Source organism: Crocodylus porosus, unplaced genomic scaffold (assembly GCF_001723895.1).
Source record: "Crocodylus porosus isolate Cpor-Errol unplaced genomic scaffold, CroPor_comp1, whole genome shotgun sequence".
Classification (NCBI taxonomy): domain Eukaryota; kingdom Metazoa; phylum Chordata; order Crocodylia; family Crocodylidae; genus Crocodylus; species Crocodylus porosus.
Window position 1 is genome coordinate 10,603,648 of NW_017728932.1, and position 16,875 is coordinate 10,620,522.

At 47.5% G+C, this 16,875-nt stretch overlaps 1 protein-coding gene across 3 annotated transcripts in view; it reads left to right on the top strand.

The window, feature by feature from the left end:
• CLUH (clustered mitochondria homolog) overlaps positions 1-16,875 on the top strand; it is a 47,038-nt gene that overhangs the window by 4,931 nt on the left and 25,232 nt on the right. For 2 of the 3 annotated variants that reach the window (XM_019545565.1, XM_019545566.1), the window contains exons 2-5: positions 11,875-12,071; positions 14,337-14,508; positions 15,538-15,681; positions 16,641-16,768. In XM_019545565.1, coding sequence (XP_019401110.1) covers positions 11,875-12,071; positions 14,337-14,508; positions 15,538-15,681; positions 16,641-16,768 — 641 coding nt within the window. Of the gene's footprint in view, positions 1-3,813; positions 4,724-11,874; positions 12,072-14,336; positions 14,509-15,537; positions 15,682-16,640; positions 16,769-16,875 lie in introns of those variants that run through there. The other variant, XM_019545564.1, reaches the window with a different exon arrangement.

Sequence of the window (16,875 nt, forward strand, 5' to 3'; positions counted from 1 at the left end):
TACAGGGAAGTTCTTGCTTGTATAGTTGAGTCCCATAAACTAGAAGCTGTAACTTCTAGTTTATGGTCTTGTAAAGTTCTTTATAGCAAAATTAGACCCTTTTACGGCTGGTATGGAAGTACCAGAGCAGATCCTGAGCCTATGATATAGGACTGTGATATGGGGCTCTGGCACTCACCTTTTGGGGTAGGTACTTCAGTCTGTCACTCACCCTGAGGTGTAGTAGACTGCACAGGAGACTAGTGAATTCACTCACAAGCACCAGTATTCATGATCTGATTCAATGGTTGTGTGTGCCCAGGGCACTGTATATTCTGTCCCATCTTAGTCCCTTTCCTTTGGAAAACTGAGAGGCAGCCTCTTCCAGAAGCTGCCGGTGTGCCTATCTGTGTGATCTTTGCACTTTGCCACAGGTCTGGCCTTTATCCTGAGCCTGGGAGCAGCATTTGAGCTGTTTACTGTTTAGCTGAACCATTTTGCCAGCCAGCATCGGAGCGGAGTTCATAGTTTTGGCTGGCTAAGCCATGTTGAAAATGGGTTTAAATGTGGTTCCTACTCTTGCCCAGTATCAGCAGGTCCCCCAAGGTGCCAGGTGTGGAGGTTAGAAGGCATTTCATATATTACAGGAAAGGGTCTGAGAGTTGGCACAGCAAAAAAAATAATAGTCCAATATTCCTGAAAGGGCAGAAGAGCCACACGCTTCAATCTTGGCTAGCACGTGGCTCTAGCAGCGTTAGAACACACCATCATGTGGCTCCATTTCCCTGAAGAGTGAAGTGTTTCTCCACTTTTAAGCATGCTTCTGGTAGGTAGTTGCACAGAGGCTTCCAACACAGCCCTGTTTGTCTTGGGTTGACCTCCTGTTTTGGTTGGAATGGACATAACTGTCCGTGGTGCTCGAATCTCTCCTGGTCAACCCCAAATGCTAGGGAGTGGAGGAATTCCACTCAGCCTTGAGTCCTAACGTTTCTGGAGACTAAATACAGTACTTGTAGCCTTCAGTAATGCCTACAAATGCTTGAAAGCCAACATAAATTAGCCAGTCACAAGGGTGTCCCTCTTTAATTGGGGCTCTTCCGGTGCCTATGCAGACAGATGCAGCGAGGCTGCTCCGACACTGTAATTACGGTATTTTAGAGCAGACTCAATTAATCGAGTGCACTGGAGCATGGTAATTGCCGAACTTCAGCATCATGTGTATCAGCATCCCTGTGCTGAAAAATGGTGGCTCATTTGAGCTTTTAGTTAAAGCACCCCCACTGCCACTTTTCAGCACAGGGACACTGATGCTCCAGGTGCTTTAATTACAGTGGGTCTGAGAACCGCTCTAATTAAAGCCCCCCTTCGTTTCTGTCTGGAGCATGTGTATAAACACCTTTCTGTTTTTTAGGAAAATGTGCTGTTTGCATGCAAAGAGACAATGGCTTTCTCCAAGGAGGATGGCACATAATAACATGTCCCCATATAACCTCCTGTCTCTTGATTAGAGTCTTGAGAAAACGTTTGATCTACCTGTGAAGATGGCAAGTGTTCAGGTCCCTTGCCAAATTTCTTTCCTCCTATGCGAAGACCAGCCTTCCCGCTCTGTAAAACCAAGCTTTGTGTTCCACTCTGAGTTGCACTTACCACCGATTTGAGTTCAGACAATGAGAAGTGACTTTCTGAAATGTTCCAGAGAGCTCTCATCTCTGGAAGAAACTATGTACCTACCTGTATGTTGCTTGACCAATGCAGAACTGTAGGAAGAAGCCAATATCCTTAAAGATGCTTTTCCTTACTGGCTGAATAGTGGTTTTGTTCCATCTTACTTTTTTGTTTTTGTTTTTTCTCTGCCCCCCTTCTTAATGCCAATTTAAAGGGCCTTTTTTCTTTTCTTTTGGCAATGTTAGGCCTTATTTATTCACTTTTGGCAATTCAAGAAATCCCAGTAGGGGTGAAAGGAAGATAACTGGTCGGATTCCAAACTTAAATCCCTAATCAAAGTAGGGTACTGATAGGCTGTGTTTTGCACTAACTGATCATAATAGCTCGCAGGGGCTATGAGTGAAAACTTTTCCCAGTGCATTGTATATGGCTAAGTTTCTTCCAGCAAATCCTAGCATACATAGAGCATAGACTATAACATTTTATTCTCTGTAGTTCAGTTCCAGTTCAGCCAGGCAGTAATCTTGCCATTGTGTGCCTCCAACAACGCTTGTGAGAACTTTACTGATCTTACTGCATCAAGTAACGTGTTCACTCAAGAATGTTTTATATGGCAAGGTTTTTTATAGTTGTTTCTTAATCCTCTGTTGTCTTTGATTGCAGTGCTGTAGTTTGAAGTGTAATTTGCTCAATTTGAGCTGTTTGGCCTAAATTATCTCTCAAAGGAAAGAGATTTTTGTCGATGAAGGTGATATTTGAACCTATTTTTATGCAATGCCTGTATCTGGCTCTCTATTTCCCTTAAATTATATTCGTGCTGCTTAGAAATCTGACAATAGTCTGAGTGTTTTAAGGTGAAATCCTAAGCATAAAAGCCCTGTGCTTCTGTTGCATAAGCAAGGAGAATCCAGATATTGTACCCTGTTTTCTGCTCCATCTGAAAGACTTAATTTCATACTTGACACGAGGTCTTGAGGAGGATGAGCAGGCTTCTTGTGACTTAAGGTTTGCTATAAGTGGTTCTTTCTGTGCTTTGCCCATGCAGATTTACCATGCAGCTCAAATGAGAGAGAAGTCCTGAACAAGGAAGTCATAGTTGCTGCAACTGGATCTGGGGTTAAAAATGAGCTGGGGGGAACAGGAGGGAGGAGAGCGTTGTTTTGTTCTTGTTAGGGGAGGGAAAAAGAACAATACAAACTAGTAGGGGATATAATTTTGTCTAAAGGGTGGGGTATGTAGCCTACTTCTGTTCTTTCAGTGCTCTTGATTGGCAGCTTGGATTTGTACTGTTGCCTGCTTAGACTGTGGGTTTTCAGGTGCTCTTGTTCCCAGTAGGAGCCTGTACCAGATCCAAGCATGGAAGCTGCTGGGAGTACCTTAACTTCACTTGATATACAGGCCATTTTTAGAGGGTGGCAGAAAATTTGGAAGCAGAGTCTGCCTATTTTGTTTGCTCTCCATAATCCCTTTTATGTCAGTCTGTTTAGTATGGATAGCTGTGCATAGGCCTAGGCATGCCATAGTAACTAGCCTTGTTTTGTAATTCAATGCATCCCATTTGTTTATAAGCTTGGCAGACTGTATCGTTGTCCCATACTGCACTGGTACAGAGCTTGCTATCGGCTCTCTATTTATAACTAACTTCTGGGCGGAAACAATCGGACTAGTATCTCCTGTCTTACAGGGACTTTCAAGAACTTTTGGTGGGTTCTTTTGGTTTCTCTGGCGCAGAGGAGAGAGGAGGAAATCTTCAGCTTCGGGGAGTTTCTTTGGTACTTTGTGGCTGTCTTGGTTGGTGTCCTGTAACTTGGCATTTGGAACATGAAGGCGAATCTGTCTGGAAGATGAAGGTCACTGGAAGGAACTTCAGGAGAACGCCCACTGCTGTGAATCCAAGGTCTAATTCTGCCTAAGCTATGACAAGGGGAGAAAAGGATGTGTTAGACTAGTTTCTTTGCTCCCCCATTTTATTTCTGCATGCTGACAGTCTAAATTACTGGTCTTGTGCTGCTTGTCACCTTGGGGTCAAGTAAAAATTTTCTTGCAGCATCCGCGTGCAAGCACTAACCGATCCAAATGCCAGACAGTGAGGTAGTTTACTGTACTTAAATATACTTGTAAGGGGTTGCAAACGAAAGTAACTTCTCTAAGCTAGTCCTCTGTTTAGCTGTGTAAGCTGCAGTCATGGGAAATGGCATTTTTGCCAATTGCTGTCGGCATGTCACTGATTTAATCTTCCAGACATGCAGCTTTCGTTCGACCGATGAGAGATCACCCCTCCTAGCAAAATCTCCTGCTGGTTGCACTGCTCCCCCGGATGTCTCAAAACCGTACGAGTATGCCAAGCTGTACCCGGACGTTATTCTCAGCAACGCATCAAATGAACAGCTGCAGAAACGGGCAGAATACGGCCACAACTCGCCCAAGGAGGGCAGGGAAGAAGTGGCAAGGGCCTGTGTCAACAGCTGCTTGGAGTTCAGGGCTGCTACTGCAGGCCTCCTGCAGCAGGCACAGGCATCTTGTGCTCTGGCCGTCCTTCCTGTTGACCTTGAGAGAGAGTCAGAGACGCTGTTAAACCATGCTCGGCTGCTTGAGGCCTGCCAGGGTTGTGTGAAACTTGAGGACGTTGGCCTGGACTGTAAAACCCGCAACCAGGAAGAGCATGTGGTACCAGCTGACAAAACAGATGCAAGCCCTGGAATGCCGGTGGTTTGGCAGCAAAACCAAGACTTCTTTAAGAGGGAAGAAGCCTTGAATTTCAAACCCTTAGACAAGTCAGGTGTCCCATTGGACTGCAGAGCTGCCAGCCCTTACTTGGGAAGCGGTGATACAAGTGGATCCTCTGAATGTAATGCGTCGGGAAAGATGGAGGAAGTCCAGAAGGCCCAACAAGCAGTCTTGTCACCTCTCCTTCAGGATGAGAGTGCACATCTGACCCAAGTCACCAGCACTTGTTACTTATCAACTGACCCGGCAGTGTGCCCAGCTGGCGAGTTAAGCTGCAGCCTATACAGCGAAGGGAGTATACTGCTATCGAAGCAGAAGAAGCGGAAGAGGAAAAAGAAGTTTCCTTTCTTAGGTGCTCGTGGGGTGATGGTTTATTCCACCAAGTACAGCTTATGTATCTTGAGTCCTTGATGAGGGAGAGGATGATGTGTGCATGCTGGAAAGAACCAGGTTTTCCTAACGCGGTGTTTCTGTGCACTTGGCTGGCTTCAAAACTTTCCCTTTTGGGCTGAAATTACCCTGTGTTTACCCTACACCAGTATGTGACTTTTGAAAGTTTGTCCAACAGGTTTTCTTGTCTATTTAAAAAAAACAACAACAAAAAACAAACAAACTTGTTTTTTATACAGAGCTCAGTTCATGAAATGTAAAACATCAGAAGTGACTAGAGCCTAGTGAGGAGTAATGACTTTCTTGATTTCTTTTTCTTTTTTTAAATGAGGCTTTATTTAAGCACAGTGAGGTTTTTTTCGTTGTTGTTGTTTTTTCCTAAGCACATCAGAACAGAAATGCACAAAAATTTGCAAAGCTATAGTAAAGTATAAGAGATTTGAGAAGATACCAGAGTTTAAAATCCTTAAGTAACAACTAGGGGCTTTTTTTCTTCTTATTTAATTAAAAAAAATTCTTTCTAGAAAAGCAAGCTTAATGCAACACTAGGGTTAATCATTTAAAACCAAACTGGGAAGGGCATAAGTAACACAAGCTTGTACCTAGAGAGCTGGTTAAAAGTACATATTACATATTGAAGCTGAATAAATGCTTCTGTGAAGTACGGGTGAGTGAATGAATAAGGCTAAAAAGCCTGGACACAAGGGTAACGTAATGAATTATGGTCACAGAGTACAAAGGTTACAAGTTGATATTAACTTTTCGGCTTCTGCGAATGACTCGCATGGCTAACGTATGGTGCTGGGGCAGAGCCCTAAGGTTGAGCCTGTGGAATTTCACCCTGAAAATGCCACCTTCAAGGAGAAGAGAACGAATGCTCCCACAACAGGCCTTTTCTATATTTTACCATCATGGGTTTGAATGCTCAGGTGGGCTGAGGATGGGGATAAAAAGAGAGCGGAGTGCAGCTGAGGCTGTCAGAAGTGCATGATTAAATGCAACTTTTTTGTGTAGTTCTACAAACTCCCGTGTGGTTACAACCCAGTGGGGGCCAACCTTTTTGGCAGGCATGCCACATTATCTCTGTACCCCCTGCCTTCCAAGTGCTACTGTGGGGTTTTTTTGTTCCGTTCCCCCCCCACCCCCCCGCCTTTCCCTGCCCAATCTGCTGCTCTGCTTTCTGCCTCCTTCCCTGTGATCTTCCCCACAATTTGCTGCCTTGCTTTCTGCTTCCAGTCCTGTCTTGCTCTGCTGCCTGTCTCCCGCCCCCACCTACCATGCACCGCACCACTGATTAGCAACCCCAGTTGTAACCCGTGTGTGTGGATGAGCCAAGAAAGGTGGTTGTGCAAAAGTGTGGGCAGATGCCCACTAAGCAAAGAATTAGAGTCTTGAATCTGTTGCTGTTCATGCAGAGAGCAAATCCATCCCCAACAGATGGATACGGTGGAGCCCAGTTAGGGCTTTCCGAGCTGGGGGCATGAAGCAGTCTGCAGAGCTAGTCGGAGGCTGACGCACCTGTGCGCCTCTTCCCCGCCCATCTTTTTGGTGTTTTAAAGTAGAAGCTGGGCAAATCATCCTCTAGGTGAGGGCAACAATGCTGGTGTTATACCACATAGTTGCACCGCTCAGATCTCTCTTGTACATAAAGAAAGCGAGGCCTGCGGACACTGTGCAGCGCAGGGTTCTGCTGCGGTGTCATAAATAAATGGAGCCGAATGAGTGTGACCCTGCGCTGGAACACCCTATTGAATCCTGCTTGCTTTTTCTTTCCCCCCGCCCCACCAAGCCAGTAATCGCCCCAGGAGGTGATTGTCCACACCAATAAAACAGCGAGATGCTGCAGTAGCACTCTTGTGTGCTGTTATAATGGCAAGCTATACAAAATGTATATTACAGAAACAGTTGGGCCACGTATGAGCAGCTTGATGCAAATTGTTGCCCTGAGCACCTTTTTGGTGACAATCTGGCTTTGGAAATGTTTCAGAGAACAGGTTGGTTGGATTCCTCCTCCTTGTTTCTTTCCCAAAACCATCAGAAATGTGGTTAAAACTCTAAATGAGTCTTTGGCTTGAGATCAAGGTGCTAATGCAATTGGAGATTCCTGGGGGGTTTTTGCTCAAGTCCTGAGATGTAAAACATAAAATTCTGCCTTTTTTTTCCAGGCCCTCTTTGCTGCACAAACTTCTGCAGTGTTACTAGCAGCTTTTATTGTGGCAGTGCAACACCTTTGAATTTGGAGCCCCAAAGTTAGTCAGCTCCTGCAGGGAGATGAGGAGGAATGCTTTTAGTATGGTGTGGAATTGCGATCGTTTCCCTCTTGGTACAGAATACGCATTTTTTGGCTTGCAGGTATGCCTAGAAACAAGGCACAAGAGTCTCTTTGTAGAATGGGAAGACAAGATTGTTCCCTTGCCAGAGAGAACTGAAGTCACAGTAGTGACAGGTTTGTGCTGAAATGAAGTGAAATTGTAAACTGTGCTTTTAATTTCTTCAACTCCTAATAATCTGATGCTGGCAATGCTCAGTGCAGATAAGGAGTTTTGGGTAGGTTTTTTGTTTTTTGTTTTTTTTTTAAAGAAGAAAAAAAGTAAATTGCCTCATTTTGACAGGGTTCCTTGTCCCATTATCTTGTGACAACATAAATGCTGCCATACATTAGGCCTCCTGATAATCTATGGTACAGGGTTTTTGTATTAAAAGCATCCATTTAGTCTCCTTGATTTCGGCAGTTTGACACACTTCCTGATTTGTATGAACAAGGATCTAAACGTGATGTCCCGTTAATGCTCTTGTATAAAGTTAGCAACCCTTTTTTCTCACGGGGCTCTTGCAGTCTGGCAGGAACCTGGATCCAAGTGGTGTGAGGTGCCTGGCACACCTGTGCATTTGTTCATAAACAGACCGAATGATCACAATACAGCATCTAATGCCTCCATGCATTTATTTTTTTTAATTGAGGTGAGAAGATAAAAGCTAATCCTTCTACTTAACTCTCTTACCAGGTGTGATTTGTAATTCAATCAAGAACTAATACTCTGCTCCCACTAGAGAGTTAGTTTTCACCACAGTTATGTTGGTTTTCTTGCTTTCTCAGCAAAACCTGGAAGTGGAGGAGGAACTGTGTCCCAGGCAGATTGAAGTGTCTGCATGCACAAAATGTAACGTTAGGGCAGCTTGTGAGGGGAGAGCTCAAACCAGGGACTAAAAGAAAGAATCTTCCTTCTGAAAGCATGTGGCATTTCTGTAGTCTCAACTTTCAGCTCTTCTAACCATTGTGACCACAAGGCAGCGTTTAAAGGTTAAAGGTAGGAGCAGAATGAGTGTCCATCAGGGTCAGTGAGCAGGGAGGAATGCAGTACTAATGTCTTGGGTGCGATTTAGTAAAATACCACTAAACCGTCTTAAAAATGTATTGTACCAGCAACGGGCATGCTTATAGCAACATGTACATGCTCTCTTGCAAACCAAATGCAAGAGGCAAAGGATGGGGGGGGGGTCAGAGACGCTTTGTAACTTGAAGAAACGAGTAACTTAATTCTCATGTCATTCTTCCGAGGTGATCGGGCCTCCTCATTGCTGCTAGGTTTAGGCTGAGTTATCGCTGAGGAACTGAGCATCCTTCGTGAGAGAGGACACATTCAGAACTCCCTTGATGCTTTTAACTTCCTAGCTTTTACTGAGTCTAAATTTCTTTCTTCAGTCGGCATTTCTTCCTGGGAAGTGCTGATAGCACAGCTAGTTTTGCAGCTTCGTTCTCTTCCTGGTTTGACAAGGCTGTAGTGAAGATCGGGCATCTCGAGACTGGGTAGGCAAAAACTGTCCGTGCAGACCTCCTCTTGGCAGGGCAAAGACAGTACACTGGGTCACCGCCAAGTAGGCAGCACTTGCCCTCACAAGACTCCTTTGCGGGAGTCGTCATGTTGGGGTTGCCACAAAACAAACTGCTTTCTTTGAAACAACCATGTCCGGAGAAACTTCCACTTTTTTTGTATAATCCTCTTCCCTTTCCAAATGTGGCTTGAACCATTGGCTGATCGGCTTGACGCTCTTGCTCTGTTGATTTCAGGATTAGCTGCTGGTTCTTAAACAAAAGCGCAGGATTAACTAATGCAGGTAGGCATTAAGCTTGTTACCTCTTTGCATCCCTCCTTCTCCACCAGCCTGGCAGCTTTTAACAGTCATAGCCTTTCTGGAGGAGAGGAAGGCAACATGGTGCTGCACTGCAGAAGTTTATCATTGTGCAGCCTGGAGAAATAATAAGCAACAGCACAGGCCTGATTTTAAACTTTCAGAGGTAAATGGCTTTATATGCAGCATCTTTTTTTATCCTGCTTTGCAGTTGAGTGAGCCTAGGGCAGAAGATCCTAGTCCTCGCTTGATGCCAGTGTGTGCATGTCTCAGTTTATACCGGGATTATTCTGGGTTGCAGCAAAAACTAGTCTCTACTGCCTCTCCCAGAAGAACAGGGGGTATGGTAGGGAAGTGCCTAGCATGCCTGCCCCTAAAACAGTCCAGCTCTCTTCCTTGGGGAACCCATACTTGTTGGCTGGACTGCTGGAAGTGTAAAAACAGGAAGCGAGTCACGCTGAGCTACAAAAGAGTTGGGAATTTCTGAGCAAATGGGTGGCCTGAGTGGGTTTTTGCTTTATGGGTCTGTCTGGATGGAAAACCTCCCTGTAAGCAGCTCCTTCAAAGGGCCTAATGGGATTTAGGCATGTATGGGTGAGTTGAGTGTTGGCTTTGGTTAGAGTAGGCTTTATGTGGCCAAGACCTGGGGGGTGGCTTCTGGGTAAGAGGCGAGTGGGCTGATGCTTCTAGTCTTAATCTGTCACTGGTGAAAGTTTGTCTACATCTATAATAGTCTGGTGCATGTGCAGCTTCTTTCAAGCTAAACGCTACCTTCCCCCTTTCAGTTTTGCAAGGTGCAGGGAGCCTATCCCAGCCTATATTGCCCACCCAGGGACTGGGCCTTACCTGGCTCCCAGATCCTGGGGCATGTGGAAAGGGGAGGCCGTTGCTGTCGGCAGTGTTGGCGGTAGCTCTAGGCCTAACATTTGAGTGACGCTGCAGCCAGCTGTTCCCCACCCCATGTGCCAGGGCATCTGAAGAAAGCTCTGGCTACACCTGGCATACAAGTATAACCAGAGGCACCTGTCCCCAGGCCTCTGGGGATATCGTGCCTTCCAAAAACGCATTCTCTCAAGGCACTGCTGCTTGGACAGTGCATTTGTTCCTCCTTCCTGGTGTGGATTTTGGAGTACCAGAGCCTCTAATCTACTCCGCTCCTATGTTTGCCTGTCAGAGAACGTGACAGCGTGCGCTACAGACATATGCGGATAGACACTGAGCACTAGCATCCCTGCAGCCACTGCCGATGGCCCCGGAGGCCATTAAGGCAGCTGTGGTGTCACCCCTCCCCCTTGGAGAAGGAGACATTTGCTGTGTCATCTCTTACCCTGCTTGACGGGTACCTTTGCTTTGATCTTAATCAAGGACCAGAATAGCTGTCTTCCGTGGGTGCTTCACCACCACCCACTGCCAGCACCCTTGAGGCAGGCAAGGAAGGTTTTTTTTGGGGGGGGGGGGATTTGGCTGCTTTTTGGGTTTTGTCCCAATTTTACTGACTGCAGAAGCAAAATGCAGGAGGGTTGCATGACTTTGCCAGGGCTATGAAGGAATGGGGGTGGAGGGAGCTAGCCTGTCTGACTCTCACCACTGCATCTGAGTCACGATGCGAGTCTCTGCGTGAGTCATCACGAACGGCGTGTTCGAGGCGTTCAGACGCAGGCTGCACTTCTGGACATGCTGCGGCTGAGCTGGGAGGGGAAGGCTCCCCAGCAGCCTCCGAGAGGTGAGGAACAAGACCTGCTGGCCAACAGGCAGGCCAGAATTCAGTGCTTGCAGCAACTGCACAGCTCTGTAGGAAGTGGTGTTTGTCTGCCTTGGAACAAAACGCACATCTGTTTGTGAAAATGGAGCCTTTTGTCCCCAGAGAGGTGTGTCTGCGCACGGCCCGGTGCGGCTTTTGGTCTGCGCTTGCTCTGAATTGGCATGTGAACCAAGTCCTCTGGTCTCGTGAAGCGGGGCAGGGGGGCTGTTCTAACTTGAGCGCTCAGGTGTGAGTCTCTAACCGTCTGGCTGAAAACTTAATGGACACCAAAATGTCTCTGTGGAAAGGTTCAGCTTTGGAACAACCCATTTTATTTGGTCTCAAGTGTTCTGATGGCATTGCTGGTCAGGATGCCCAGACTGCCACCTCCCTTCTTGGCCAGTACAGCGACATCCTCCCTCCAGCGCCTTCCCCAGTATCTGGTCCAGTCCCTGTATGAACAACCCCAGCCATGGAGGCTCTGCATGTCCCTCTAAGGGACTTTCACAGCTTTACACCTCTCCAGACAGCCAGTGCCAATTTGCTCCCAGTGAATAGGAATGCAAAGCCATTGACTGGCAGTCCTGGAGAAGCCAGATCTACAGTAAGCAATTTACATTTTTAACATGGCACCTGAAAGCATCTCAAATCACAGGCTAAGCCTCCCTCCTTGCACAGCAAGAGCTCTGCAAAGTATTTTTCAAATGTATGACACACACTGGGGTGTGGGTGGTGTTTGTTTCTATGAAGAAGCTTGGATCTCATGTGACGTGCACCTCCCTAGCTGAACAATAGAGCAAGGGGAGCTCTGCAAGATCCCATGTAATTTGTTGGCACAACTGCCTTTGGGCTGCAAAGTACCACACACCCTTCTCTATTAATTAAGAGGGCCTTGAAATTTGACCCAGATCCTGTTCTGCATTAAGCCACTCATCTTCCTCACTGGCATTGAAAGACATGCATATGCCTCAGGGCAAGTGAAAGGATGTTACTCTGGGGGCGGGGAGGAGATAAGAAGTGGCACACCTACATTTATCACGTAGGGACTGAGCACATGGATAAGAATCAAGTGGTTCTAGCTTTTTTTTAACTGTGTGTGTTTGTGTCTGTATCAGAGGCCCCCAGGTGCTGTTAGAGCTGGTTACCTTCACTTGCTTGTTCAGTGAGTGCTGTTAATTCAGCCCCTTGCTAAATCTCTCTCTCTCTCTCTCTCTCTCTCTCTCCCTCTCCTTTGTGACCAGAGCACCCGAGTGGCATGACGTTAATGAATGGGGATGGCTTGCATGAGAGCCTCAAGGAAGACAAGGAGGTCAAGCAGAATGGCCATGAGGAAGCTGATCCAGGGGATGATGGAAACGACCAGGAGGTCATCGTCATCCAGGACACCGGCTTCACTGTCAAGATCTGTGCTCCGGGAATAGAGCCCTTCTCCCTGCAGGTGGGTCCCTCCAAGGGAGGCAGCAATGGCAGCTGCTCAGCTGAGAGCCAGCTGAAGAGGAGGGGAAATGAGGTGTTCAGGAGAGCAGCAAAGGCTTGAAAAGGTGCCTGGGCACTGACTGGCTAGGTTGCATATGAATTAATTTATACAACAACATTTGCCAAGCGCTGTTATATGCATTGCCTGACTTATCTCCTCTGTGTTTCCATGTGAGTGGGGAGGCAGGTATCAAGTCATCTGCCGGAGGCAGGTGGAGAGAAGCTGTGTGGAGGCGACATGTGCTGCAGAGCAAGAGTTAATTTCTGAGGGAGCTAGATGTGCATCCCCCTGCCTCCTGCCCCTTCCCCCTCAGCTCTGAGGAGAGAGTGCATGGATGCCCAAACCCTTTCCCTTCAGACAGAGCCAGGGGGAAGAAAAGGGGAGCAAAGTAGAGAGCAGTGGCAGTCCTGCAGCCACCAGCATGCTGTCAAGAGAAAGAAGAGGCCTTGGAGGTGGAGGCTGCTGGGGACTGATCAGGGCCAGCTGGGGGGGCTTCTGGAGACCAATGTGAATGCATGCTCCTGAAATTAAGTGGAGCAGGAGAGAGGTGGCTTCATGCCTCTCTGTCTTTCCCTCCAACACGAGGGTGTCATTTGTCAGCTGCCTAACTTCCACGCTTCTGGCTGGCACAGGGTGCTGTGGGCGGCAGCATCCCTCCTGGTGGGGCAGCTCCACAAGGCACAAGCTTCTCTGTTGGCTTCTACTCTGCCTCTTCATGTGCTGCCCTGCTGGCTCTTTTTTTCTCCTCCCTAGCTGACCATACAACATGATCCAAGGACTAAAAGAGTATTTGGGATCCAATGATCCCAAGCTGGCAGAGTCTAAGCAAGATCATGAGAGGCAGGGTGGGTCACACTGAGCATCTGAACTTTGGAACGGCCGGTAGCTGGCACGATGGGAAGAAGGTTTGTCTTACGCTGCAGCTCACCAGCCTCCCTCTCCACAGACAGGAATGGGGCTGATTAGCTTGGCTGGGGGGTGGAGGTTCTCAGATTTGCTCCGTCTAAGCGTTAGTGAGACATGGGAGTGACTGTTTAGAGGTAATGATCTGCCCCTCTGCTAACCCCTGAGCAAAGCCCCAGTGGTTTTTGGGAGGATGCGAGGCTGTATGGTAAGACATGCTCTGGCAGACACGAAAGGGAGTTCCTATACCTGGTTTGGAGGAGCAAGGAGGGCCCTGAGGACTGCAGTAGCAGACAAGCCACTTATACCAGCATGTCAGGATGGGCTTTGACATGCTTGGCTGATGTTCCATTTTGGCACGATGCTTCACTGGAAATGGATGAGAGAAAGCTTTCTTTGGTAGTGGCTGAGTCTAAATGAAATGGGAACCTGTTAAATGCCCATGATCAGCAGAAAGGAGGGGGGGGGCGGAGAATAATATCCCTGGAGGAGCCAGACAGTTCTGATCGGGGCAGCTTTTTCCTTTAAAATAAGTTAATAATAGCAGGCCTTGTTCACAGCTGCTTATGTAAACCATCCAGAGTTTGCATAGCTTGAGCATGGTATAAAATGGTGTTGGAAACACAGCAGAGAAGTAAAAGAAGCCTCTGTGTGCAAGCCTTTGCACTTTCTTTTGTGGTTGAAGTGATGTGATCGGAGGCTGGGTCCTCCGCTTCAAGTAATGGTGTGGCGATACACAGCATACCACCCCACTGCATGCACCAAAGCACACTGGAAGAGAACAACAGGCTCTGTAGCCCCAGGTGCTGCCTATTGTTGGACTCTTCCCTTGTCTATACCCTTCCTATCCCTCATCTACCTTCTGGTCCATCAGTGTCCCTGTGCAATGCCCTCTCACCCGGGCTCATGCAGAAGGGAATCAGATGGGGCCACTTTAGCTGATACTCTAAGGGCTGAGAAGTGGGAACTGCATGTGTGCACAAATGCCTTAGTGCTGTTGTCCTCCAGCAGATGAGTAGATGAGCTAAACCCTTCTTCATAAATGCCTAAGGATGTAGGAGGCTACAGGTGGCCTATGGGGGATCTGATTCTGCATCAAAAGGACAGGCCTGGAGGATCCCATGTGTGGAATTGGGGGCCTCATCCAGTCTACAGAGCTGGGCTCTCTGCAGCTGGCACACAAGGACTTCCCTTGATCTAAGAATCTGGTAACTTGGTGGCATAGTGCTATGGTGACTGGGGAGGACAGAAGCGACACCCCACGCCTCTGCTTGGTCAGGAAGGTGGCAGAGCTGGGGGGTAACAGGGCTTTTTGTCCTTAAGGTTTCTCCACAAGAGATGGTGCAGGAGATCCACCAAGTGCTGATGGACAGAGAGGACACCTGCCACCGAACCTGCTTCTCTCTGCAGCTGGATGGCAACGTTCTGGATAACTTCGCTGAGCTGAAAACCATTGAAGGGCTGCAGGAGGGGTCGGTGCTGAAAGTGGTTGAAGGCAAGTTTTAGAGATTGGGGCAACCCTGACAGGAGGACCTGTCTGCATTGGGTTCTCGTAGACCAGGTGCCTACGAGGGTGAGCTGCTGGATAGGCCCCACTGGACAAAGGTCCTCTCCCCCTGCTACTCCACTTTCTATCCGTAACCCCAAGCTGTAACGACCCTGCCTGGAGCTTAAAACACAGTTGAGTGAGTCTTTTATGGCCTGTCCTGCCCTTCAGTCTTCTCCCGAGACAGGCCGTGAGGGTGGAAGTGGTTTCTCGAAGTGATGTTTGCCCATTGATGGGTCCTGGATTAAGAGGACCCTGCTCAGTTTGAGCAGGCTCCTAAGCAGCCATTCGCATGTGGTTAAATTCCTATTATAGGAGTAGGTGTGGAAAGCTAGGTCACCTTTAAAGCGCCAAATGGCAGGCGGCACCCAAGAAACCAGACCCTGATTAAAAAAGCAAAGGGACACAGGGCAGGTAGTGCACAGTAGGAGTATGTTCTCTGTGTCCAGTGACCTGTCTTACCCCTGGCACTTGTACCAAGAATTCATAGTAAAATGCCACTTTGTGGCTGAGCTCCCTGCTGCTACAGCCTCACATGCCAGGAGGGCAGACACAGACTTAATACTTTATAGAGACACTGGTAAGGGACACCGCTGTTGGTAGCCTCATGTGCTGCCTGGAAGATTTGCTTACCTGGAAGATTCCCAAATCCTTGTCTCAGCACAGACGCATGCAGGTTATGTCCAGTAGCGTGCAAGATACTTGTCATCTTTTACGCAGATAGAAATCCTGTTTGTTGCAGCATTAGCCAAGATGAGTAATGTAAAACTGCCAGCTGCTGTCACGGCTTGTAATGAATCCCTAATAAAGAGAAGCACGGATTTGGGACAGTAATGGATATAAAACAGTGGGTCAAACACATTCCTAGCTCATTCCCACTGAAGTTGTATCTGTGTGTGTGGTTAATTTCTTGTGTGTTGTGTTGAGAGAGAATTACTGTGGCACTGATGTGGTCTCTCTGTCCCTCCTGATGGTCAGAGCCCTACACAGTACGGGAAGCCAGGATACATGTGCGTCATATTCGGGACCTTCTGAAGAGCCTTGACCCATCAGATGCATTTAATGGTGTGGACTGCAATTCCCTGTCATTCCTGAGCGTCTTCACAGAAGGAGACCTTGGAGGTACAGGATAAGAAAAGCTTCCTGGAAGCAACAAACCTTCCCTGTGGTAGAGAAATGCAGCTGTTCTACCACTATATAATTTGCTTAAGTGCTTGTTCTAATTATTGGAGTGGGGGAGGAGGGGATGGTTGGGGAAGAGCTGTGAATATTTCCCCACATACTTTCCTAATGAATATTCAGTGGTAGGGGGGAGGCCCTGGGCTCTATTCATTGTTGCTTGGTGCCTTTCAACAGATCATTTAATCCCTGTGGATCTGTTTGTGACATAAGCTTTACAGACTAAGGTCCCTTCACCTCCTCGGGGCATGGTTCAAAACTGCTTCTGCCAGGCTGTCGCGTGAAGGTGTGGCAGAGAGGGGCCTAGTTGCTCACTTTTTTTATTTTGGGAAATGTGTTGCAGATTACATTAGGTCCTAGCATTAGGTGCACCAGTGTATCTGGGAACATGCATATATCACCCGAATCTTGGGTGACTCCAGGTACTCCTATTGACTTAGTGTTTTGCTGCTGATGCCCCAGGGTGTAAAGCTGGCCCAATTTGTGCAAAGTATTCTTGCTCTTGAAGTGCATTGGTGAGGCAGGTATTATTTCTTGCCTACAGGGCAGAAAGGTTACTTTCTTGAGCAGAGAACACCTGAGCTCAGGTGTTCATGGGTTCAGGGGCCAAATTCTATAGGTGACTTTCAGCAGGAGTTTAGACACTTAACATCTCTTTGAAAGCCACAGCCCAGTGGTTAATGTATGTAATGCTGGGGGCAGAGTGCAGCGTTCAGGTGCATGTTGCATAGTTGGAACTGTTTAAATTATAGCTTGAAGAAGCAGTCAGAACCTGAGTTTTGGTTTTGGTGGTGGGAGGGAGGGTGCTACAAGGAAACAGTATTCCATCAAGAGGATTTTGTACTGAATATTGCCAAGGTGGTCTTCCTCCAGCACTCATCTCCTGTCTGTCCCTGTTTCAGACAGTGGAAAACGGAAGAAGAAAGGTACCGAAATGGAACAAATTGACTGCACCCCTCCTGAACATATCCTGCCAGGTAGCAAAGAGAGGCCCCTGTGTGCCCTCCAGCCCCAGAACAGAGACTGGAAGGTAGAGTTCTCTTGTGTCTTTTTTAAGATGGTAGCCAGGACACTTCTTGCAGGGCAGCAGTCTTCTACGATTGCAAGTTACACTTCAGTGAGCTTACTAGGAGATTT